The sequence below is a fragment of the Vipera berus genome (assembly GCF_964194415.1).
Source record: "Vipera berus genome assembly, chromosome: 1".
NCBI classification, from domain to species: domain Eukaryota; kingdom Metazoa; phylum Chordata; class Lepidosauria; order Squamata; family Viperidae; genus Vipera; species Vipera berus.
Genome location: NC_138202.1, coordinates 104,538,589 through 104,565,698, shown reverse-complemented (window position 1 = coordinate 104,565,698; position 27,110 = coordinate 104,538,589). Strand labels below are relative to the sequence as shown.

The window sequence follows — 27,110 nt, the reverse complement described above, 5'->3', positions numbered from 1 at the left end:
GGGGAGGCATTCAGAATGAATGCTTGGAGGTCTCGAAAGTTGCAAATTACCTTGAATTAATTCAGTCAAATGTCTAAAGTGGTTTGGGAACTGATAAAACTGCAATGACTGAGATTGATTTTCTATCAGCAAATAGAAAGTACTACTTCAATTGTCAGTATTTCTCAACATTGGCAATTTTAAAAGAGAGTGAATTCTGGGAATTAAAGTCCACCTATTTTAAAGTTATCAAGGTTGAGAAACATTGTAAATTTAACTTACCAGCACGATTTCTCTTCCCTTTTGTTTCCTCTCACTTGCATGTCCTACAGCTTCCCCAGGTCTCTCTGGGGAGTTTTTAATCTCTTCAAAAAATAACTGAACGAGGATGCTGGGGAACAGGAATCATACTATTTTTTTTTTGAAAAGTGGAAAGTGTTCTCTTCATTTGCATTTACTTTAAATATGTTGCATCAAAAACATCTCAGAAGCAGTAGAATACAGCTTCCAAGATCTGCAAGTAGGCACCACACACTGCCCAGAGGCTATCATACAAGGACAAATTATGCATTATAAAGGTCACTTGGAGGTGGGAAATATTTCCAATATAATCTACCAGATCCCCTACAAGGATTGCTCATGTGACTATGTAGGACAGGCAGGGAGGAAGCTAACCACCAGATTGTCAGAATACAAGCGAGCGGTCAGATGAGGAGACCCGAACTCATTGGTAGCCTCACACTGCAATGAACATGCATTAAATTTTGCAGCTATTAAGATTGTTGGATGAGCAGGCACAAAAACAGCCTGGAAAACAGGCCCCTCATCAGTCAACAGGAGTGCTGATTTACCACCAGCTTATTAAGTACTTAGGAGGCGAGGGCTAGGCAGCACAAGAAAACCACGGCCAACAACTTAATAGCCAGCCATCACCCCAATCAACAACTAAAAAGCCACACACAACAGGCATCATATAAATACCACACGCAGAATAGCCCAAAACGCATAACTCCAAAAGCTCAGAAGACTAAACCTCTGGTTCCGATAACTGTTGAATCCTGCAATGTTATCCTGGGACATGTACAGTATATTCACCTTCATTCCTCTCCTTATAATTCTATTTAATTTTACCCTGTAGAAAAATTCACATTAAATGAAACTTATTGTATTATTCTGTTGTCTTGCTATTTATTTATATCACAACTGAGTATAGTGTAGTAAATCAATTAATAAATGTTGATCATGTTAGAGGTTAATTTTATAATGACTGGCACACACACGTACCCAGAGAGAGATTCTAGGTTGAAATCAGTGTTGATGAAAAAGGTTTTCAGAAATTTCTTTATCCACACATAAAGGAATTTCTTGCATATAGCTTGTATGCAAGTGAATCTGTGATTCTAAGACAAAAGCAACTGATTTTTGGCCCTCCATATATGCTGAGTAAAAGTGCCAGCATTTATCACTGGTAATCAAGTTGACTACAGTTGTTAAAACTTCAGTAACCTCTGGATAGCCATCAGTTATCAATCCTGTAACGAATAAGCACTTCAGTACCTAAATGATACTGGCCTCCTCTCCATGAAAGTTTTTATAGCTTTCACTTTCTTAATACAGGGGTTTTATATAAAGTGTAGCAAAACCATATGAAAATACAATCAGTGTGTTCATATTCAATTACTTACCTACAAGTTTAAAAAGTGTGGAGAGTCGGAATGCCTCAGAATGATGATATTTAACAACAGTCACAGAGGAAGCTGAAATGTAGATGAATAATCCTGGTATGGCAAATGATTCAAAAGAACTATATCCTGAGAACCATGTGTTTTTGTGGATGGCAAATGTTGATCTGTTCTGAAAACGCTCATTTCTTTCCCACTTGGAAAGAACAAGGGTATTATTAGAAGCTAAATAAAGAAAATAATTTGGTCTGTCAGCTGCTTCCAGTGAAACCAGGTGTGGGTCTGAAAAAAAAAACAATGAAGAAATATGATGAAATGGCCAAGGGTAGTTTTTAGTGATTAGCTTCTAATACCTAGGTTATATGTCAATTATAATTCCATTATTAGGTGACTGCTGACACTTATTAAAATGTTGCATGGTGATATCTACATCCAAATCTGGGTGAACAACCAAGGTCAGCATTCTGCTGTGGTGTAATTTAGCCCCTTTGCTATTTAATTTTAGATGTGGTGGCAAAAGTGACAAAACTGAAACATCCCTGCTAAGCTTGATTGATAGACCTGATGTTTTATTTTTATGTGCAGATGATACAGCCATTACCTCAATTTCACCTATAGCACTGAGGAGACCATTAATCAACTGTAATCATTAATCACACAGACTTGGCTATTACCTATCAATTACAAAAAATATAATCTTTTCAAAGAGTCCCCCCTAGATAATAACATAAATGGCAAATTATTGGGCATGTTATTAAACAGGTTAAGATCTTTAAATATCTCAGAAATGTTTTCCACTTAAAGAGTCCAAATTCTGTTATTAAAAGACAAGGTAGCAAGGAATATAGTTCTCAGCTTAATGTTGTTCTATAGAAAAGGTGGTAATTATATACCAGGTGAACTAAAAATATTTGAGGCCAAAGGAGTATCATAGCTATCTTGTGACATATTTTCAAATATATGTCTCTAAGGTCAGAGTGGCCATTTGAGGCTATTTAATCATGATTTCTAAGGGGCTTATTTCTGAGTCCATGATGCATCCAAACAGCCTTTCAGCTGAGACTAGTATGACATCAGTTGAAACTCAAATGCAAACAGCATGTATTAAGCTATTGACTTAAATTAATTTTCAACTGTAAAAGAAACTCCATTATTCCTGGTGGAAATTAAGGTATTGTGGGATTTTAAATTAATGTGGTGATCTCAATAGAGTTTGACTGGCCAGATTATTCTTTAAATAACGTGCCAGATATTCTGAGCAGGAGAATAATTTCAGTTAGACGCCACCTTGCTTGATCTCAATCCCATTATTTGTTTCTTTAAGATTGCATTCCAGAATACTAGAATAACTTTTACATTGGCAAGTTGATTGTCATCCAGTCTAATATCTAGAGGGCAGTTTTTGCAGCAATTCTAAAGAATGCTGCTTCTGTCTCTGTGGAAGGGTGAGATCAAAACTGAGAATGATGTACTATATCATTGGACTCAGTCTTTTATAGAGGTATTTGGGGTATATTTCCCAATGCAACATGATATTTTGGCAGGACTAAAGATGTCCTATTAGTTGATCATGAGGTGATTTCAGGTCATGTAACCATATTCTGTATACTGTCTGTGATGGAACTTAAACAACTTTTTTCAGTTGGGAAAAGGCCAGTAATGTCTTACCTAAATAATGTTATTAATACAGTTGTTATTAATACAGTTGTAAATAATTGTTATTTTGATGTATTATCAGCTATATTATGTTTTGATTTTGATGTACCTGTTTTATTATGAAATTGTTCTAGTCTGTTTCTGCAATAATAAACTATTTAAGCTAATTTGACTGTTATTTTGCTAAAGTACCAGATTCTGTCAAGCTCAACTTAATCCAAAACTGTACTTATAATATTGCTACTCTTTCAATTCAGGAATTTCTGAAAATACAGAATGAAGAAATTTGAAACAAAGAAAATGACATTTAACAAAATTACACACTTTCTAAGACGCTAAACTTTCCATTCTCTCAACCAATGCATTATTCAAATAACTAAAATGTAAAAATGCTTTTTAAAACTGATTATACTGATTTCCAGTAGATGGAAAGTAATTAAAAAGCATTTAAAGTAATGCTTATTAAAAGGGTGATAGAATTCTGATCCAATCGAACATCTTTTGCCCCAAATATTATTTCAGAGTACACTGCATAATTCTGCTTAACGTTATCATAAGATTACTATAAAATCAATGGTCCTCATCTATTAAACAGACCTTAAGGGATGTTATAATTCATTATCCTAGAACAGTATTTAATTTTCCAATATAAAATGTATTTAGTGTATGAAGAAAGAGAGAAGCAGCTAATACTTTAACTACTGAAAATGACAATTTGCTTATTGTAGCATAGGCAACCACTGCTTGCTGAATCATAAGAAAGGTTGGTGAATGTAAGGGCTTTGTATTTTCCAAATCAAAATTATGAAGTGAATGTTGAGATAGAATGTTAAACTTGAAAAGGAACAGATTACTTTCCAAAAGTGGATTTTCAAGAAAAAAATTCAATAACTGACAACTAAATCTTGAAACCATTATTAACTTCACAAACACTGAATTCAAACAATGTAGTTGAAAAGGTTTATGTGAAGACCTTAAACCAGGGGTCTTCAAACTTGGCCTTTTTATGACTTACGTCTGGACTTCAACTCTCAGAATTCCTCAGCCAGGCATGCTGGCTAAGGAATTCCGGGAGTTGAAGTCCACAAATCATAAAAGGGCCAAGTTTGAAGACCCCTGCCTTAAACTCTTTCATTGTCACTAGGCCATGCTGAGAGCAACACTCTAGTCTTTCCATATATGTGTGCTGTCAGAATCCATTTATATCACATTTCATAAATGTATAGGTAGAACAATGTGCTTATTCTGGGGATTCTGCCATCTCTCCGAAGGAGGGGGGGGAGGATAGACTTTAGGCGATCTTCAAACAACAGGGAACATTTGAACTGGGGGAGGGAGGGGGAGAGACAGATCTGGATTGCATCTTCATTTACAACTAAAAAGAAAAGCAATAACCATAAAACCAAGGAGAGTTCCCTTTCCCATGGAAGGGACTGACACCTAAGCAAATGATGAGAGCCTGACCAAATGGATGAGGGGAGGGGCTGAAATGGGAATGCTTTATATAGGATTGAAATGTAACTTTGTTAGATTCCGTCTTGTATTGCCACAATCGATTCCATCCTAGTAAACATTTTCCTTTTGGACTAAACTTGCATCCAAGAGTTCTTATTTCCTAAGATGTGGATTGAGGTGGGTCCTGACATGTGCTATATCAGGGAGAGATATTCCTTTTTCCTGATTTTCTATCAAAAATCAAAACATTTTCCAGAAATTGCATAGGAAAGCATATCTAGAAATAAATATTACTCATAAAAATATTCATTTAATGTTCATTTTAACTGGTGATGAGAAATAGACTACCTTTTATCATTATTCTATAGTAATATTCTTTTTTCCCAGATATTTTTCAGCAATATGCTTCCTTTCTATTTCCTTCTCAACTAACCATAAACTCAATTTGCTGCCAATTCACTATATTATATCCTCAGTTGACCTGTTTGTATTTCATTAGTTTTGCAGCTAACCAGCCGCTTTATAGATAAATGGGCATTTCTTCTATGACAAGAATCATGTTAAAACTTTAGAATGTAAGTATCACTGATTGTAATGCTTGCATTTATTTTCATTTCAAAAGGCAGAGAGGCAAAAATGGACAAAATGTACATTTTAGAAATGTGAAAATAAATGTACACAGCCAAGACATCCATCCAACTGAGTAATCCCAAGGAGCTGGCAAAATCCATATTTTAATGAAGAACACAATTAATGGCAATTATCTTTAAAAAGGTATTTTTCTACAGTTATAGCTTCTTACTTAACCATTATCTCAATTTGCTGCCAACCATTATAATATATCTTCAGCTGACCTGTATCTCATTAGTTTCATAGCTAGCAAGCTGCTGTTAATTTCCAGATTTCCTGTCCTGTATTAGGAATATTAAGTCTACTGTGTTTACAATGTTGTCAATCTGAAAACTAAGTGTCATGTTATTTATAAATCAGCAATTGCCTTGTAAAAATCTGCTGTCTAAATGGAGACCTTGGCAGATGATCATATAAAAAAAAACACTGAAGCTGATTAGGAAAATTTAGTGCTTCAGCTATAAAACTTTCTTAACTTCTGAAGTGGGGCAATCACTTTTGTTAATTTGGCTCTGAGAATATAAAAATTATTTTGCTGGCTCTGAACAAAATCAATCTACATAATTTCTACCAGCAATATTAACCAGTCAGGCGTCTCTGAGTGTTTATTAATACAATATGACCATTATATTATGCTCCTCTTATTTGTGAACCAGCATCTTGAATTTTTTTTTTAAAAAAACTGCTTCTGATATAAGTATTGGTGGTGTTTTTCAACCACCACAGCTTTAAGATGTACAGTATGGACTTAAATTCCCAGAATTCCCCAACCAGCATGCTAGTTGGAAAATTTGGGGAATTAAAATCCATGGATCTTAAAAGTTGCTGAGGCTGAGCACCAGAGATCTAAAGCAATTACTAGATTTACCATGTGCTTTGGGCTTATACAGTGGTGATGTTAGCATGAAGGTTAAAGCATCCCCCGAAGCTAAGTCATCTTCTCTTGCTGGGAAAACAGAACCATCCTGCAGTTTTCCTGCAATTATAGTTTTTCCATCCAAGTAGCTAACCAATTTGTAGGGACCTTTTCCCAGAACTGTCAGGAAAGAAAAAAAAACATTTTCTGATGAGTCTGTCCCAATGAATTTATCATGAATTTACTAGTCAGTTCTACAGCAGCAAAAAGAAAACACCATCATTAGCAAACATTCCCATTAATAAGCATTATGGTTCTTAGAGAAACACTGATTTAAAACTACAGAACTCTTGCAAACTTGATTTCATAAATGACCTGCCTGAACCTTATTTTCATCTGTCAAATTGAAAGATAATTATATTACACATTTATTAAAGTGGCTGAAAAGGGTAAAATTCAGTAAAGAATGAATGAAGAAAGAGAAAGTCAGCCTACTTAACCAAAATCAGCCAAAAAAGAACTATCTATCTACACTAAAGACATCTTCCAAATATTGGGAGTAGTAAGGAGTAAATCTGTACAGATATTCTTGACTTACAACAGTTTGTTAGTGACCATTCAAAGTTACAATGGCGCTGAAAAAAGTGACTTATGACCGTTTTTGATTTACAGCCATTGCAGCAGCCCCATGATCACACAATCAAAATTCAGTTGCTTGGCAATTGATTCATATTTATGAAGGTTGCAGTATTCCAGGGTCATGTGATCATCTTTTGTGACCTTCTGACAGGCAAAGTCAATGGGGAAGCCAGATTGTTACTAACTTAATAATTGCAGTGATTCACTTGGCAACTGTGGCAGGAAAAGTAATAAAATGGGGTAAAACTCACTTAACAAACATAAATTTGAGGTTCAATTCTTGTCATAAGTCAAGGACTATCTGTCTATGTTCCTCACCTGCTGGATTTACTTGTTTCCTCATATCAAGACCCCAAAGGAATGGTCTGAGATGACATATACTCCAAGCAGCATTTTGTGAGAGCTATCGTTAATTAGGATGTGGTAAAGAGATTATTTGGTTCTAATTATGAAAATGCTATGACACTAATTGCTTCCCTACTTTTATACTTCCCCATTGTACATCTTATGGCACACAGGCTGGGCATGCAGATTATTTTTAAGAATGTAACAGCAATATGGAAAAAGTATTTAAAAAACATTGTGGGGCACCCTCAACTATCACAAAAACCCAGAGGGTTCAATCTGGCAAATATCTGGACTCATATTTTTGAAATTAGGACCTTCTAAATATTGACTGAGCTTCTGTGATATAATGAAATGTTTGTAACTGCTTAGGAAGTAAATTGATAGATTTCAAGGCACTATATGCTATTAATAGATTAAAAATCTTCATAGCAAAACCAAAGATCCATGATGAATTAAATAGTTGCAATATACAGTGTTGCAATATAAAGCATTGGGCTAAGTCAAAAAAATCTTTTTTTCCTAATGAAAAACAAAAGAATGACTTTTAAACATGAACAGTTAAGCTAAACATAAAATATTTAGAGCATAAAATTACTAAGGAGAAGAAAAACTGCTATAGATTATTTCTACTGAGATACAGTATGCTTACTGTCTTCAACTTTTTATTTTCATATTCTCCTTGATTTTCTACCTGATTTTCTACACTTCTCAAAATAAAAGCTAACTGACCTAGGAATGTAACTAGGACTGAGATGCAAAGAATAATTCTGCGGATCAGCCTGCCTGACAAATTGTTAGATTATTTACCGTATTTCAACACTATAATGACACAGTTACACACATATATCTAAATAATAACATATTCCAATGCATTGCACAAAGTATTAGTAACATGGAAGGGGGCATAGGAAAAATACTTAGTTCCCACATTATTGCTTACCTTTATTGATATATTCACAATCATATGCTATAAAAAACAAAAGCAAACAATTAGAATATATGTATGCATACACAAATCATTTTGCTTTCATCTCCATTGAGAAGACAAATTAAAGCTGCCAGAAATGAATTAAACTTTTTTCTCTGACTGTAATAGGAAAATACTTATCCTTTTATGACCTCTAGTGGTATATTAATAAGTTTAGTTGTCCTTCCTATAACAAACAATATCACAGTTGTCTATGAACACAAATCACATTTGTATCAGAATAATCCAAATTTAAAATAGCAACCACAGACATTCTCCAAATACTTAAGTGCAGGATATCATTTTAACCCATCAATCAAGTACAAGTTGTAAGAATGAGAAAAAAGAGCTGTGCTCTCAGACTAAAGTTTGCTTGCAAGATATTATTCAAGTTATTGCTAAGTCTACAGTTTAACCTAACCGACATAAAAAAATCTTTACACATATTTCCTTACTTTCCTCACCTCACTTATATTTGATATATTTGAGAACAGAATTCCAGTTACAGTATAAATCAGAAATGGACAAATTGTCTGCAGTCTGTGGTTGCAATTTTGAATTTGTATTTATAAATAAGCCTACAGCAGGTGTGATAATGAAGCTTCCACAGTATATAAGAAACTTGGCCTCCCGTTAAAAGTTCTGATAATAGGATAGGATATCACTGATAATGTAATTAACTGAAAGATAAAAGTCACTGAGACATAGAACAGCACTTATCAGTAGCGATGGATGAACTACAATGACTGATCCTTTTGTATTATATTTAATATGCCTGATTCATAAAACTGCAGGAGTTTTAGCTGATTCTTAAATGCAAGAAAGGGAAATTATGCAATTAAAACCCAGCTGAATATGCATGGATGAAAAAGCAAAATCAAACTGATAGTATGGCTTTGCAAGGTTTGTAAATGTATTGATTATCATACTTACGACATAGTCTAGGAGATCTCCAGTCTACTGTTACTCCTTGTTGACAACACTGATGAGCATAGGCTGAAACACTTGTACAGAAACATTCACAATCCCCTCCCTGGTTACAACCACATGTGTCAATCAAACAGTTTGAATAAAACCAAGTGACATCAACCTGAAAAATGTAAACATTACTATAATAAATCATCCCCTACTTAAATACTGACTTATACATAAAGAACAAGCATCTGAAGCAAATTTTAGGGACATGTCTATGAAACATGTCAAGTAATATTTATTACTTATCTGTATTTGACATTACAGTCCAATCCTAAATTTTCTCCTGCTGGTGGGAACATTCTCTGAATTCCAATCCACAGATGCTCCAACTAAGGGAAGAAGATGCCCTTAGCCAGTTTCTCCTTCTCTTTGCAGCCACTTTCACCAAAGAAAATCTGCTTTTGGATACCAGGAAACTCTCAAAAAGGGGGAGAGGAGGAGATAAATGAGAAGGTTTAGTAATAACCATTTACTACTAAAAACTTCTCATTTATCTACTCCTCTCCCCCTTTCTGAGAGTTTCCTGGTATCCAAAAGCAGATTTTCTTTTGTGAAATTTGTTCTGTAAAATTTAAATGAATATTTAAATTTCTAGTTTATGTCCTATGCACAGATAAATTTTCTGACATTTATATTATTTAAATAGTGAAATGAGATAAATTACTGAGAAAAAATAACTTCTGTATTGACAAGAACATATGCCCGTATAAAGATAACTGACCTATTACAGACGATTATACAAAAACTTGGATTCAAAAGAAAAATGTGACATGTTGTATTTGTGGGCAGGCTCCTGCATCTTGGCAGAACACTTTAAAATAATTGTGTCTTTTCCTGGGCTTGCATGGCTGCTTTTGCAGCTGATGGCAGTCCAAGGGAAAAGACATGCTTCGTTTGAAGTGTTTCTCACATTTGCATCAGATTTGCTTTTCAAATCTGGAACTCTGCTCAGGCCTGTATTGATACACTACATTTACTAGAGGTTAAAACTGGTAGGTCAGTCATTCACATTTTTTTTCTTTTCATAGACTGGTTTGACTGGAAGCAAGAGAGATAGAAATGCATTAAATAAATGAAACGAATAAAACTTGAATAATGTCATTATACTTCCGCATGCAAGAAAGGCAAGTTTTTGACAGTTCAAAAAAGACATGTCACTCAGGAATTAACAGCTGGACAGACGTGGGAAAAGGCAATCTCTTGGAAGATCAAGTCCTAAGACATTTAGGGCTTTAAATATCTTTTTTTTATCTTCCATTCAATTGTGTCCAATTCTCAGAGACTGCCTGGACAAGTCCCTACAGTTTTCTTGGCAAGTTTTTCCAGAAGTAGTTTGCCTTTGCCTGTTTTCCAGAGCCAGAAGGTATGACAGACCCAAGGTCACCCTACTAGCTTTGTTCCTAAGGTAGGACTAGAACTCATAATCTCCCAGTTTCTAGTCTGATATTTTAACTACTATACAAAACTAGCTCTCTTTAAATATTAATGCTAGCATCTTAAACTGTCATCCAGTAAAACTGGCAACTTGTGCACTTCTTTCAGTTTAGGGGTCAAACATGATCCTTGTATATTACATCAATTAGAAACTTAACTAACACATTTTATATTTGTAATTCTTGCATATTTGTCTAAGGTAGGCACATCGCACTAATCAAAACAGGATGCAGCCAAGGCAGCAAATCCAGCCTGTTCAATAATGTAGCTACCATACCACAGCTATTTGTGAGTCCAGGGACAATGAAATATCAAGAAACATTCACTTCAAGAATGACATTTCCTCTTCCTGGGGAGTGCAACCCCAACAAAAATAGGGTTAATTTTCATCATTAAGTTCTGTTTCTCATTATCACCAGAAACTCCACCTTGTCTGCATTTAATCTCCTCTTGATCTCTATCCTCCAGCCTATTATTGAAAGAAGTTACATAATTTGCTTTTTTGGAATTGGATGGTTAGGAGAAACAGAGCTCCAACTCGTGTTCCCCTTATGATCTCCAGATGCCCTCCCCACAGTGATTTCATATGGTTGAACAGCATGATGAATAAGATGTAACCCTGTGGGATACCAACTATTAATGTTTTGGGTTTCAAACAGCAGTGTTCCAGGACCAACTTCTGGACCACCAGGATACATCTTGCTTTTAAATGCTACACCCTTAACTTTTTTCTGTATTGTTACTCACCACTGGATGGCATGACTCAAATACTTCACTTAATAGTATTCCACATTCTTTCTTTGCAAATGCTTCTCTGAGTGGGTTTAAAATGCAGGGATGCCGCAAATCGGAGCTGTCAACACACTGAATCCAAAAACAAAAAAAATAAAAGAAGGACCATCAACTGGTATTCTCTGAGATAGACTATATGTAAGGTACACTTGAAAGATTGAGGGCAATAGAAGAAGGGGACGACAGAGAATGAGGTGGCTAGATGGAGTCACTGAAGCAGTAGGCGTGAGCTTAAATGGACTCCAGAAGATGGTAGAGGACAGGAAGGCCTGGGGGAATGTTGCCCATGGGGTCGCAATGGGTCGGACACGACTTTGCAACTAACAACAACAAAGGTACACTTCTTAGGAGGAAGACACAGACTCCTACATAACTGCATATTGAATCTGATACTGAATCTCAGAAAAACAGTTTGAGCTGAGTAAAAGCAGATACTTTGACTACTTGCAGCATGGAAATATTAAATCCCTAACAACCACCAAAACATGATGTATATTGGTATATTGCCATACCTTTTGTTTTTGTTAAAGCAACATGTTGGGGAAAAGTTGGTATGTGGGGTCATGAAAAATGTGTCATATTTTAATTTTCTGTGGAAATGTGATTTTTTTTTGGGTATAATTCTATTTCTTAAGATTATCATGAAAAGCATGAAAAAATAAGTGGTGTGATCTCATACAAAAAAAATTCCTTTACAGGTAGTGCCAAAAATCTATAATACATACTAGCAAAAGAATGTTGGCAATTTGAAAAGCTAATTTACATGCATAACCAGCATGTAAAATTCCCTTTCTGGGCAAGCCATATTATATAAAACACTGAAACAGAGGAAAAATAGCATGCCAAACAAATTAAAGGAATGATGTGAGAAAAGGAAACCTAGCTAAAAATATATCTTAAGCATGACTAGCCTTCTGAAAATGTCCCATGAAGTCAAAATCCCATGATTATATTAAGATTTAAATGAAAAAAAATTACAAAGCTGCAACAGTGTAAAGAGCACTAATTTACTTTCAGAAGAATAGTCATTAATCCCAAATTTAGCAACGTTTACACCAGCAACATTTGCATGCCTATTCCAACCTTCTACATCTGTGAATAAATGTGCAAATGTTCACTCTGCCTCTTGTTTTCACCCTCCTCGTCAATGGAAGAATAATTTCTGCTGCCAAGTGACTTCTCTGTCTGTGTAGTTTGCAAGGACTCTGCAATGTACAGAATCTTTGAAAAATCAGGATGTTATATCATATGGAAAACACGGTTCACAGGTAATGACTTCTTACTTCAAAAGTTCCTAAGCATCATCAGAGCATTCATCTTCTTTCTCTTTGCATTCCCTCCAAGTATTTGTACTGATAGAAATTCAGCTCCTATCCACTACTAAAAATCAATAAATACTGTTGGTGCTTAATTTTAGGCAATAAAGAACAATATATCATCCTCCAACACTTTACCTCAATAGCTGCCCAACTGCTCCCAAATTCTTGTGCATTTGTTAACTCAAAATTTTCTGGAGTTCTCATTTCATTTATTGTTTTGGAGTCAAAATTTCCACATAATCCGGTCAGCTCACCCTAGATATGAGATAAAATTAATAACTTAATTACAGACACTTATAACCCTAAATCTGATACATTTATTTTCCACACTAATAATATACAAGCTAGCCTTCTGTTTGGCTTAACAGCTGGCTGGGAGGCTTTGGGCCAGTAAGTCTCTCTCAGTTCAAGGATGGTTGTTGTGGGGAAAACAGGCAGGAGTATTATTTATTTATTCAATTTATATGGCCATCCATGTCAAACACATGACTCTGGGTGGCAAACAATCATAAAATCAATTAAAACATAATAGAAAATAAATACATACAGCAGCTGAAAATATTATCCACAGATCTTAACATAAGCAGGAAACAGCACCCTTAACACAAATGGGACCCCAGGCCAGGCACATAGCCAGGTCTTCAAGGCCTTATGAAAGGCCAGCAGGATCCTAACCTCTGGAGGGAGGATGTTGCTGCAGAAAAGACATGCCTCCTGGTCCCTATTAGGCAATATTTCTTGGCTGACAGGACTCAGAGTTTGACCATCCTATTGAACTGGGTAACCTGGTCCCAAGCTATGAAGTTCAGCCAGTATTTTGAAACAGACCAATGCAACTCACAAAGCAGTGGTGTTACATGTATTGAATACCCAACATCAGTTACTGTCCATACAACTGCATTCTGCACCAATTGAAGCTTCCGAATGCTCTTCAAGGGCAGCCCCATGTATAGCATGATCCAGTATTCCAGATAGGAGGTAACAAGGGCATGAGTGACAGGAAGTAGAGTTTCCCAGTTGAAGAATCGGTGCAACTGGCACACAACCCAAATTCTATTGCACAACCAATAGACTCACAATCTGCATGCAGCCTCCCCAGTCAGCCCCTTTTCGCCCTAAGCTTATGCTACCAAAATTTCATGGCAAATCACTGAATTGAATGCCAGGTAAAAATAACCCCAAATAGTAAAATAGATATGTTAATTCTCCAATAGATTTAATACATGTATTCGCTTTAGATAAATTAGATCCTCAACCTGAAAAAGGTGCTAAAAAAGTATGACCCATTCTTCCAGTGACATCAGTGACATTACCATCCACCTTCAATCTTAATTTTTTATTGCCAAAGGTGATCACTAAAAAATGCTATTAGTGTAAATCTAAGCTTCTCCCCCTGCCCTGTGGGCCTTCCCCCACCCCACCCCTTATTACTGTTGTTTAAGCCAATGAAAGACTGTCAGAGCGTGAGAAACAGGTTCTTTTTTGAACTGGAGGCACTTTGTTTTCCACTGGTGGCAATAGATACATAAAAACAAGAGTGTGGAAGCTTTAATGCTTGTTATTATTTATAGTGATATTATTTACAGCAAACATTTGCAACATTTATATGCAACACAATACAAACAATACTGGTGTCAAGTTTCCTCCTAAGTCCCTCTCCCAGCCAACCTCTAGCTCTCTGGCTCCGTCCCGTTTCTGAGCGTGAGAAGAAAAAGAATGAAAAGAATGGGCCAGAATTTACTGCAGTGTGCTCAGCATGGCATGACCTTCTCCTGCTCAGGCAAACACCTGTTGCTTCTCTGTTGGAGGAAGAACTTTCTCTAGGGTCTTCTGCCCAGTCCTTCCTCAGAAATCAGGACTTCTGCAAAGCTGCTCCCTTCCTTTCCCTCTTAGGTCTTAACTGAAGCCGATACCTACAGTTGCCCAAGTCCCTCCTTGGGTGGAGCTCTTATCCCTCCGGGTCTTCACTTCCCTTCTTCCATGAAAGCCACCCTAGAACTTTATTTTCCATTCTCAACCAGGAACCACACACCTAACTTGACTCTCCAACCTTTCTCTCAAATCACTCTAAGCAGGCCATGCAGAGAATGTCCCCTCTTCTCTCCTTTTTTCTCTCTTTCCAATGTTGAGGTTATGTCCCCCAGCAATTAAGGAGATGACGCCCCTCCCATGGCTTTAATATCCCACACTTTCGTATCAGGTACTGACACTGCTATCCCAATATCTCACTCAAGTAGCCTTGGCTAGCAGCCAGATCAGATCATCAGCTCTTACGACGGCACTGCTACTTTTCCCTTTTTACTCATTCCATATGCTGGTTTACACCAGGAAAATAGCAGGCACACCAGGCCACTAGAATCCATATGCCCCACAATGACCAACAAACACAAACCAATTTTCACATTCTTTGAAATTCCATTTATTCCGGTGGATGATATAAATGGAAACTTAAAGTCAATAAGGAATTAAAAGGGTAAGAGAAGTTTTGCCTTACCTGCCACTGAGGCCCTGTCTCCACATGAACAGTTGTTCTTTGATCCCACATTACTGTGATGTGTTCATGAGGAAAATGAACAATGGTGAAAAACCCAGCCTTCCATATATACACTTGCTGCAGTTTGTCTATGTAACTCAGGTGACTCTATTAAATATCAGACATGCATAATAAATTATAGGCATTTAATGAAAGCTTTACAGTGACCTATAAACATGCATTTAGGAAAACAACACTATAATAGTTCTGTCTAGATTTGTCATATTATTTTTATGTGGATCTACTTTTAGAAACATTTGCTGTGACCCAAGAGACACTGGGTTTGTTAAAAAACGCTTTTGGACGTACATTTAAAATGAGGATTACACTTTGTCTTCCTCTGTAAGCTATTTATTATTTTCTAGCTGCTTTCAGAACTCATCCACTAGATCAGGGGTCCTCAACCCCCGGTCTGCGGCCCACTGGCAGGCCACAGCCTGTTTGGAACCGGGCCGCAGAAGTGGTGGGTGAGCACATGCAAAGCTGAATTTGTGAAAGCGGCACACACAGACAACCATCCTTCTCTCCCACCATCTCGCCTCCACCAGTCCACCAAGCCAGAAAGGTTGGAGACCACTGTACTAGATGATGCCAGATGCTGGTATAACATGGTAATGGAAAACAAAAGAAGCTAATATGTACTGTGTGATGGACTATGAGTATTGTGCATGAAGAAATGTATATCCATAATGCTTAGAAAAGGGAGAGTAAAACATAAATAAGCATGATTAATTTTAAGAGTTTCTGGAAGTTCAAGGATTGCTAATATTTATCATGCAATATGAAAATGAATGACACTGTTTTGGGTTTGATGCATTATTTACATATCTCAACTTCTGTTCTGCTATAGCTTACCGGATCTCCAGTGTCATCATCAAATATTATGAACGATTTTCCTACGTTAATCGAAACATACTTTCTGCAAATGATTCCAATGTTAAAGCAGTTAACATTTTCTATGATGACTGAGAAACTAGTAATTGAGGAACTCTGCAGAAAAAAAAAGACAATAAGGAGCTGATTCCAATTTGCAAACATGAAATGCACCTTAGACCTCCCCAACTGTTCAGCCTAACCGTTTCTCTTCTTTTTCCACCATCTGTGACATAAATGCAGGAACAGCTGCTTTACAAGATGCAGCAAAGAAAAAGATGTCCTCACATCACTGATCGACCATTAATAAGATTGTTAATTCAGGACTTATATTCAGATACGATTTTTAATTCAACAACCTCATATTGATAAATCTCACAAGATAGCAGCAAGGCAATACATAGAGCAGGAGTCCTCAAACTTGGCCACTTAAGATTTCTGGACTTCAACTCCAGAATTCCCCAGCCAGCCATGGAATTCTGGGAGGTGAAGTCCACAAGTCTTAAAGTGGCCAAATTTGAGGACCCCTGACATAGAGCTTTCTGGCCCCCAAGGCAAAATCTTGCAGGTGGAGCTCAACATTAGTAGAAGAGCTTGAGTGCCAGGAGTTCCTTCGAAAGCTGCAACAATTGAGAATGTTCTTATCAATGAAAGTCACACTGGATGCGAACACTGCAAGGCTCTCCACTCACCTTTCCAGTCCCACCAAATATTCGGGACTCAGCCATTTGAAAATAATACTTTTTAGGCTTATTTTATCTAAGCTATAAAACTCAAGAAGACCATTAGATGGTAGCAATGAATCAGGAATAGGGGTATGTCTTTGCTGTGTTTTCCAGCCATATATATGCTTTGCCTACTCCTTCTTCCATAATTCATAAATATGGAGGAAGTCAATGAGAAAAAGGAACGCAGCAATTATTGGGGAAGCAACCAGGACTTCCAAAGACTGGTTCCAGGATATGCTCCTTTGCTGAATCAATGACTATATATCTATGTCTGCTCAAATGTTTGCACTCTATGTTTTTCCTCCCATTTGATTCAAGTCACCTGCTATTTGGCTATTCTCTTCCTCCTGAAGATTGGACAGCTTCTGCTTGGTATTTTATATCATGGTTTGGTTTAGCCTCAGAATCACTTATTTCATCTGTATTTTGATTTATTAATTACTTTTTTATTTATTAATACATATTATTACCAAATTCAATTGAATTCAATACAATACATCCATATATGAATAGTTCCCAATATAATAATTAAAATTTGGAATAGACCAAACTTATTTTCACTATGAGTAATTAAACTAAATACTTTTCCTGTTCAGTTTACAAATGTGTAGGTTTCTTTTTAATTGCAGAGCACAATACTTAATTTAAAAACTGAACATGTTTTAAAATAAAGTCTTACCTTAACCAGGTAAACCTTACAATTTCCAACATAATCAAAAGACAGGCCATCAAAAGTTCTATAATGGCGATCTCCATACGCAGTACACATTGATGGGCATGGATGGAAATTGCATTTAAATGAGCCATGACTACAGATGCTACAACAGGATAAATTTATAACAGTTACAGTATCAAATATAAACTATAATTTCTAGATATAATCTGTAACCAAATAGCATGCCTCTGTTAAAAGTATGTTCCTACAAATTACTCACAAGTCCATTAATTCAGAACTTGTACAAAATTGTTGTACATGCAGCTAAAGCTAATATTTATTTGAACAGAAAAGATCTATGTAAGTAAAGAAATTCATTTTCAGAATTCCTTGCAAATATAAATTATAATTATTCTTATCCCCATAACAGACTGCACATTCTAACATACTGCTGTCATGAAAGAAGTCAGTTATATCATGACATCCCACATTCAAAAGAATAAAACATTTCATTAATTTGATTAAACATCTATTTCAGAAACTAAATCCTTTAAGTAAAAAAATATAATGTACAGACTGACTTTATTAGGCAATTAGCATATTAATTGCTAATTGCCAATCTAGCTCAACTTCTTTTATGTAGCATATGCTATCAACAATAATTTTAATTCAGATTCTTATTTTAAGGTATTTTAATGGAAGCAGAGGTTTAAGAACAAGTAAGACTAAACTAATTAATTCACATAGTTAAATCAGCAAATTTTTTTATTTTAACTTTTTCTTCAATGAATTTTCAGTGTGTTGATTTGTGGCATGCATTTTTCCACTGAATGTACAGAACATGCAACTTGCTATGAGACCTGTCTTTTTCCCATTTGATATAATTAGATCGGGAAACATGAGTTTTTCATGTATTCTTATTGTTGCTTCCATGTCTCAAAGGAACTGATTTTAACAATAAACCAAAGAAATACAGAAAAATAAAGAAAGGAGAAGCATTAAAGCATAAAATAACAAATTGTCAAAAGGAGAAGGAAAAAAAACATGCATTGTATAAATGCTACAAAACCCATGTCTTGTTTTTTTAGTTATTTACTTTCATTTTTTTATTGTTCAAACACTGAGCTGAATCCTAAAGCAAATGAGCAGAAGTCTCCGTGAGCTGACTATTCCTTCTTCTCAACCCTGCAAGCCCCAATTGTGTCCCAAAGCTCTGCCTGAAAACAGTGTGTGTGTGTGTGTGTGTGTAGGGGGGGTTTCTTCAGAGTAGATTCTGCCATAGAAGAAAGGGCAGTAGGAAAGGTGGCATTGCTGTCCCTCCTCAGTGGATGAGGGAAGCCACTCCCACTGACAACAAACCTGCCACTGAATTCCATACACTGTCTCTAATGGTCATATAGTTTGTACAAAACAACAAAACAGGATGATTTTAAAAGCAGACGTGGCTTATGTCAAAGCAGCCAAGGTCCTTCTGTTCTCAATATTATTTATATAAGAAAAAAAATGGGTCTACCATCACATGTAATCCTCAATGTAATCTGTGTTGCAAGTGACCATTCAGCCCTGGGCCTCAATAATAGGTTGTTTGTTTGTTTGTTTGTTTTATATGCTGCCCATCTCATCAAGAGGTGACTCTAGAATGTAAGAACAGTCCATAATAACCATTCAAGATAACTTTTTATCAAACGTTTTGAAAATTCCATAAAACAGACTGAGATCTAATTCACATGGAAGACCTGAAGTTAATTTCCTACCGATTCATGGAGGGAGTTTATATTGTGATAAGAATCCATTTCTTAACAAGAACATAAGAGGATACACTAACAATTTACTCTTTCTTTTGCACTACATGTTAAGAATTATGTTTAGGTTTCTCAGCAAATACATTTTATTCTTTAAGCTGGAGGCTGTGGCCTACTACTGTATTTTCAGAACTGCCCCCAGCCCCCTGAAGTAAGGTTCTTAAAGGCTTTTCTTTGTGTTTGTATGCCAAGCATCAATGACAGCTATATCTATACAGAGGTTTGGGAACAAGAGAGGTATCTGGGGGATCATTTACCTTCCTGCCAAGTGGAGATGGCTTGTAAGTCGCTTCGCCAGTCAGCCAAAAGGCTATAAATGTCTTCTAAGCAGATATTGAGGACCTGACAAAAGGCAGATGCAGTCAGTCAGCACAAGGCTGGAGTGGGCAAAGACAGCCAGACAAGGCCTGGACAAGTGCTGACTGGAACAGCCTGGATTATTTTTCCTTTGGTCCTGCTGTAACAGGACCTGGTTACCCAGCAGAATCAAAAGGTCCAATTAATAGAAGTTTGATAGGAAAGTAAGGAGCAAAGGATTGAAATACGTTTCCGCTTAATGCATATTGTGGGTTTCAGTAATGCCATGTCTGTCTTACTTATATAATACATTCCTGCCAGTCCTGGTGATGAGATGTTACTTTATATTTTAATAAATTTGTTCATATGGTTCATAGGAAAAGCAGTTTTCAACTCTTGGTTGATGAACCTGGATGAAACTGTTTATGAAAGGAAATGGTGAAAGAGCTAGGTTCTTTTAAAAAACCCCGGGAGCTCTGTGAAAGTGCCAATGAAATTCAGGGTGAAATTATAATAATCAGAAAGTTCTTACACTCTTGAGTCAAAAAAAACACCTCTTTTGAATTCAAGTATGAAAAGGTAATGAGGACTAAACTGGAAAAAAATTATTAGCCTCACATTTTGTGGAGACTTGGAGATAAAGTATAGTTTACATATTAAGATATGAAAAAATATTGTACAATTGAAAAAAATTAAAAAATAGCCTTGGCAGGTAGGACTTTAAGAAGGCCTTAGTGAGGAAACATGTGTCTGACCTTCTCTTTTTTCCATTAATTTTAATGGCTTTCCCCCCACACACACAGGATTTAAAGTTGAAGTTAAATTTGTAAAAAGGAGAAAGAGTCTGCTTCTGAATCATAACCCAAATAAAATATTTAATAGTAGCCCCTTTGTGTTCATTCTTTCCTAATCCATCTTGGAGCCACTGAAAGTTTGTTTAACTAACTATTAGTACAAAATGGAATTCGAGTCCATTAAGAAGAAAAAACAACATTCAAAAATATCATACTGGGAGGCATGCATAAAATGAACATTAATGAATAAAGGAAATGATTTCTACTGACCAGGTATGGCAAGAAGAAATTACTTTGTCCCCAGGAAAATATTCTTTGCCTTTCCAAGTACATGGGCATTCATTTGGCTTGAAGCACATATCGCCGTATTTAAAAAGGCTGTTGAAACAGCAGATAGGCATTCATTGTCAGTTATATTTTTAATACTATTGGATATAGATAGGTAGATAGCTAGACAGGCAGACAGACAGACAGACAGACAGATCCTAGTGGGATACATTGCTGATCTTCCACCCGATATCACTGAAGAGAAAGAGCTTCAGTGAAAGAAAAAACCTTACTGCAGAAAAATAATAAGACTTGGCTTGTAGTATTCTTTTTCTTTTTTTATGAAAGTATGTGTGCTCAAATGCAGCAAAATCATGTCTGTCAGTTTCAGCTAAAGAACCTTTCATCAAACTAAGAATTGTGAACTGTGACATTTAATAGCATTATCAGAAAGTTGCAGGTAAAGTACGGTATGTATTTCCCCCACTTTTTTTTCTCTAGAGAAATCTCTGTGCACTTTAGGCAAAGGTTCCTAAGGAGATCTGGATAACCACACAACAAAATACGACTATTAATTGCCAGGAAATATGTTTTGTTTTACTGATATATAATATCCTGAACAAAATCCAATATGTTCTACAGGAATAGGAACTATAACTAAAATAGGGCAGCTGATATTCCTAGCATTAGGACAGTTTCCTTTGAGTTAAGCTTGACTTCTTATGACTTCATGGACAAACCATGTACTTCCCTTGGCAACAATCCAGAAAGGATTTGCCTCTATCTCTTTCAAATTAACCTAAATCACTGATTTTCCATAGTGATCTCCCATCCCAGTAATGAATATTAAGCCACACACTGCTTAGCTTTCAAGCCCAGGCACAATTTTGTCTTTCTCAGGCAGCATCAAGTAACCCAATTACAAAATTACTATCATAAGAGATCTATCAAACATTCAAATCAAATGAGGATTATGAAAAGTATTACACCATTATACCAATGTATTATACCAATTATCAAAAATGCACACTGTAAAGAGTAGACTAAACATTACTCTGTTGCAAGTATAATGAAAATCACTCTCTACATTATCTAATTTTGCCCTAGACGTTTTTCTCCCCCCTTCAGAATGGCTTCTTCTGACATGTTCCCGATCTCTTTTGCAGTTGCAGTTATGTAAATAGGGAGGTATATGGGACTCTCAGGACTTCAGAGGATGGGCTAATATAAGACTGGGCACCTCTCTCAGCTAAAGGCCTCACCTTTAGATAGCTTGTGCCAATCTCCCACACAAAAGCAAAAGCAACAAAGAAATTGAACTTGTCAGGAGGACCTTCTTTTGGTGCCTACCACTTCAAACTTCTGTATATTTATAATGGAAGGGGCACCTGGAGGAGTGGAAGCTAGAGTTTTGGCAACAAAGAGGGTTCCCATAGACTGGTCCAGATTAAGACACTGCACAATCTTGAGCTGGAGGTGTGGGAAAGAGGTTCAGGGTAGCCACACCCTAGAATCTCTTAGGACATATCTAATAGTTTAGAAGATTGTAGTTTTAGTTTGGCAAGATTCTATTAGGTCAGGGGTAGGCAACCTTGGCTCTTTTATGACTCATGGACTTCAACTCCCAGAATTCCTGAGCCAGCATGGCTCAGCTTGGAAACCTCTCCCTTTCCCCTCAGCATGGCTGCCTCAGGAATTTTGGGAGTTGAAGTCCATGAATCATAAAAGAGCCAAGGTTGCCTATCCCTGTATTAGGTGAAAGCAAAAAGAATTAGATTCAATTGGATTTTGCTGTGTCATTTTGGAATAGGATCTGATCTTATTAGTGTTTGAAAGCAGCATAGTACTAGGCCCTGTAGGAGAAATGAACACTCGTTATATCTCCAGTTTGTTGGCAATGGGTTGTCCTGGGCTGTCTATTGGTATGTTCCCAATTATAATGTTCCTGGATTCCAAATGTGCTTAATGCCGTATTTCCTCAGCCTTAGCAATTGCTGGTTGAGGAATTTTGGGAGCTGAAGTCCACAGATCTTAAAGCTGCCAAGGTTGAGAAACACTGGCTTAATGTAACAGTTCTATCACTAAACAAAAACAAATAAGAAGAAAATGTTTTCAACAAAGCAGAAAAATAGCTGTCACCTAGGATTTTCAGTAATAAAAAAATAAGTTTTCAGATATAAGATTTTTTGTCTTCTAATATTTCTTAAGAGAGCAATTTTTAAATATCCTCTTAATTCTGGAGGAAGAAACCCAAAAATATATTCAGTGAGTATTTTTGAAGCTGGTACTTGACCAGCAGTAAATACATCTTGCACTTTTCAAGAAAAAAATAAGACATAGTGAGTCTTTCTCTTAATTTTAATTTATATTCCTCCTCCACAAAAAAACCTGAAGAAAAACTTATATATATGTATATATTGATATAAGTATATATTTTAATTCAGTATATCAAATCCAAGAGGAAGGGGGAAAGGATGCATCTTTTCAATCAATCTTTTCAGATAAATACATAGAATTTCTTTGGCTTTATTTATAGGAGTTACCTTTTATAAACTTAGCATGAGAAAACAAAGCCTTTAACATATTTTATTAAAATAATTTTCTAGTTTCTCCATTTTTTCTGAAAGAAAAGAAAATCAGTAACAACATCATAGCTTTTCTTACCTTTTAACATTAGGGTCTTATTTAAAACTTGCTAAGACAGCCCTCCCACCTTTTCTGAATTACAAAATTCCCACTAATTTACACTACCAACAAAAGAGGTTGCATTCAGAAACAAAAAGCATCACTTTAGCCTGGCAAGACAAAAGTGCAAGTTTTATCTCTGAAATATAATCCTACATAAAACAAGTGCTAACAGCTTTCTCTCTTGAAAAGCCAGGCAGACAGATTGGTTGCAAGGATCTAAGAATTCATAAAAAAAAAGAAGATGCCATTCAGATGACAAATGAGTTCTTTTTACTATGAATGGCCATTATTCACAAATGTCAAGGTTTGATGTACAACTTACAGATAAAATTAAATGAAGGCACCCACTTATAAATACTATAATTTGACTGACATACCATTTAATTGGACTGCATCCCTTGGACTGCAAGGCGATCAAACCGGTCAGTCCTAGAGGAGATCAACCCTGACTGCTCTTTAGAAGGCCAGATCCTGAAGCTAAAACTCAAATACTTTGGCCACCTAATGAGAAGGAAGGACTCCCTGGAGAAGAGCCTAATGCTGGGAAAGGTTGAGGGCAATAGAAGAAGGGGACGACAGAGAATGAGGTGGCTGGATGGAGTCACTGAAGCAGGAAGGCCTGGAGGAATGTTGTCCATAGGGTCGCGATGGGTCGGACACGACTTCGCAGCTAACAACAACAACAACAACAACCATTTAATTTTATAGGCACCTTAGTCAGGTGCCTTTTGCAGGAGATTTAAACAATAGTTATAGCCTGGCACCATTCCTCCACCCAATGATAAATGCACTTAATTGTTGTTCACTTTAAAGAGTTATGAAATCCTAGAGGGGGGAAAAATTAAGAACCCACACTTATATTTATTACTAAGGGCTATTTTCACTGTTCTAAAGAAGCTTTTACCGAGCAGAATTACTACTTCATATGTTTGGTTCTTGAGTTTCAGAAGTACAGTCTCTAAGATGAAGAGTAAAGATTTCATTACAAATTATTTAGAAAAATCTCACATTTGTTGAGTTCTGTATATGAAGACACAACCACTAAATGTAACATGGAGTGTTGTCTCTTGTACGTTTTCTGCTAATATTACATTGAATGCAATCTATAAGTTTAAGGCTTTCTACTTGAAATGGTATATGGATTTTTTAAAAAAGACATTTCATTTTATGATACATACTCCAGGCTATTTTAATGTTATATTTCTAATATATGAGCATGATTTTGAATTATATCATTTTGGAACTGCTACTTTTTTAATAAAAATACACCAAAAATTATTCAATATTTCACTCCAACAATAACCTAAGGGGACTCTCAAAAAACATGGCTTCAAAATTAAATTCCTTCTATGCAATTAGTCCCCTAATTCTCTCTGGCCATTGATAAGAGACATTCTTGGATTCCATTAAAATAATTTTTGTATGTGTGTTTGTGGGTAAATTAGAAAGTGATGATTTTTTGTCTTTTCTTTTTTTAGCAAATGTTCCAGGAATTTATTTAAGCTTCTTACAAGTTATTTGATCTGCTATGCCATCTGTTCGGGAAGATATTTTAAACTGAGGGCAAGAAAAACATTTAGAGCAAAACAGGCATACATACAGACTGCCACAGAGGTTTCAATATTTCATTTTCAAATGAGTACTAGTGATGATTGCAATATTCTGAATTTAGAGTGGAGAGAGGAACTTGAGATATCCTCTGTTCTCAGAGTTATTTTAAACTTTGATTGTGCTGAAATGTACCACAATGCTTTATTACAATACTACGTAGCAGATGAGACTGCTGTCCTATCCACCCCTTGTGGCCTTTAAGGCAAGGGGTCTCCAAACTTGGCAACCTTAAAACTTGTGGACTTTAACTCCCAGGAGTTAAAGAACCAGGAATCCTGAAAACATAGATTAACAGATATCTTTCTGTTTTATCCAGCCATGATATAGATATGCCTAGTATAGATTTCTAAGAAGCAGGTTTCATTGGGAAGCTACCACAGATTAAAAAAAATGAACGATGAACAAACATTAATGTTGTCATAAAATTCAGTGCTAATTATTGCCAGAAATAGCAGCTCAAGAGAATGAGAGAAACATGTTTGGCATCTTGCTATCTATGATTTTAATGAGTTTTTATTTTTTAGACATAGACTGAACATTAAATGTAGATACTGACATCCATGGAGAACCCTGATTAATGGGAAGCGTCATACAAAATACAAAGAATATACTTCCTTCTGAGAGATAGGCCTACAAGTATAATCCACTGAAGGAGTAGTTCACAATTATGAAGCCTTACAGGATGCAGCACCAGATCAAGAATATTTACTGAATTGGTGAATGAGTGAAAACCAATCTGCCTGTGCAGGGCTTGTAGATACAAACACATATTCTCTTTTCCCTTCCTTAAAACTACTATAAAGGTTGAAATTTCAGGACTTAAAATCAAAGTTTTCCAGCTAACAATTTTTAAGAAAATAGTACTCTGGGCATGAAGTCTTTGCATCTGTCTTTACACAAAGGGAAAAAACAGTCCAACCTACCCAAACCAGTGCCATAAAAAACAGAAGTGAGATAATAAAGGCCCAGTCTAGTACAATACCAACAAAGAAGAAAAATAACAGCTCTCAAAAGAAACCAGCATGGCTGCATAAAGAACTCTCTGATAAATTGAAAGATAAAAAGGACAAGTATAAGAATTGGAAAGAGGGGCACATAACTAAGTCAGAATATCAGCAAATAGCCCGTGCCTGCAAAGATGTGAGGAAAGTGAGGAAAGCTAAGGCTCAAAATGAACTAAGGCTTGCGACCAAAGTCAAAAATAACAAAAAAAAACACCTTCTTTCAACATATATGAAGAGAAGGGTGAGGGGTGACATGATAGCAGTGTTCCAATATCTCAAGGGCTACCACAAAGAAGAGGGAGTCAAGCTATTCTCCAAAGCACCTGAAAGCAGGACAAGAAGCAACGGATGGAAACTAGTCAAGGAGAGAAGCAACCTAGAACTAAGGAGAAACTTCCTGACAGTTAGAACAATTAACCAGTGGAACAACCTGCCTCCAGAGGTGGTGAATGCTCCAACACTGGAGGTTTTTAAGAAGAGACTGGACAGCCATTTGCCTGAAATGGTATAGGGTTTCCTGCCTGAGCAGGGGGTTGGACTAGATGACCTCCAAGGTCCCTTCCAACTTTACATTATTAAGTACAAAAACATAAAGCTTCACCAACTTAATCATCTTCTAACATTAATGAGAAGGAAATATCCTGCTTTAAAGAGATAGACATTGAAACTCAAAAGATGTGAATAAATATAAGTATTGCAGATAGATATTTGTGCTGCTTAAACTATTGATTTCTTTGTATTGCCTCGTGCTGTGGGGTCTATGACAATTTGCCATGGCCAACTTGCCACAGCCAGCTTGCCGTGGCCAATTCACTGTGGGACAACTCACCACGGTCACTCATTGCGGGACAATTTGCTGCAGGACAAGAGTTACACTAATATCAAAGAAATGGCGCAATAGAAACATTAAAGAAAGGATGCAAAAGAAGGGACAGGACAAAATGTGAATGACAAAAATTAAAAAAAAATATTTATTTTAAATAATTAAATTGAATTGTTAAATTGTCCTGCTGCTAGTTGTTTTGCAGCGAGTTGTCCATAGCGAGTTGTCCTGCAGTGAGTTTATTTTTTTTTAATTTTAATCCCATTTATATCCCGCCCTTCTCTGAAGACTCAGGGCGGCTTA

General features: G+C 36.2%; 1 protein-coding gene across 1 annotated transcript in view; it reads right to left on the bottom strand.

The window, feature by feature from the left end:
• The window catches only part of OTOG (otogelin), a gene marked incomplete at its 5' end in the record, with an annotated part of 105,734 nt that overhangs the window by 35,137 nt on the left and 43,487 nt on the right, over window positions 1-27,110 (bottom strand). The window contains 10 exons of the mRNA XM_081330296.1: window positions 1,661-1,943; window positions 6,271-6,438; window positions 8,186-8,212; window positions 9,146-9,302; window positions 11,369-11,485; window positions 12,868-12,987; window positions 15,227-15,373; window positions 16,121-16,255; window positions 17,546-17,684; window positions 20,685-20,792. Coding sequence (XP_081186422.1) covers window positions 1,661-1,943; window positions 6,271-6,438; window positions 8,186-8,212; window positions 9,146-9,302; window positions 11,369-11,485; window positions 12,868-12,987; window positions 15,227-15,373; window positions 16,121-16,255; window positions 17,546-17,684; window positions 20,685-20,792 — 1,401 coding nt within the window. The remainder of the gene's footprint in view (window positions 1-1,660; window positions 1,944-6,270; window positions 6,439-8,185; window positions 8,213-9,145; window positions 9,303-11,368; window positions 11,486-12,867; window positions 12,988-15,226; window positions 15,374-16,120; window positions 16,256-17,545; window positions 17,685-20,684; window positions 20,793-27,110) is intronic.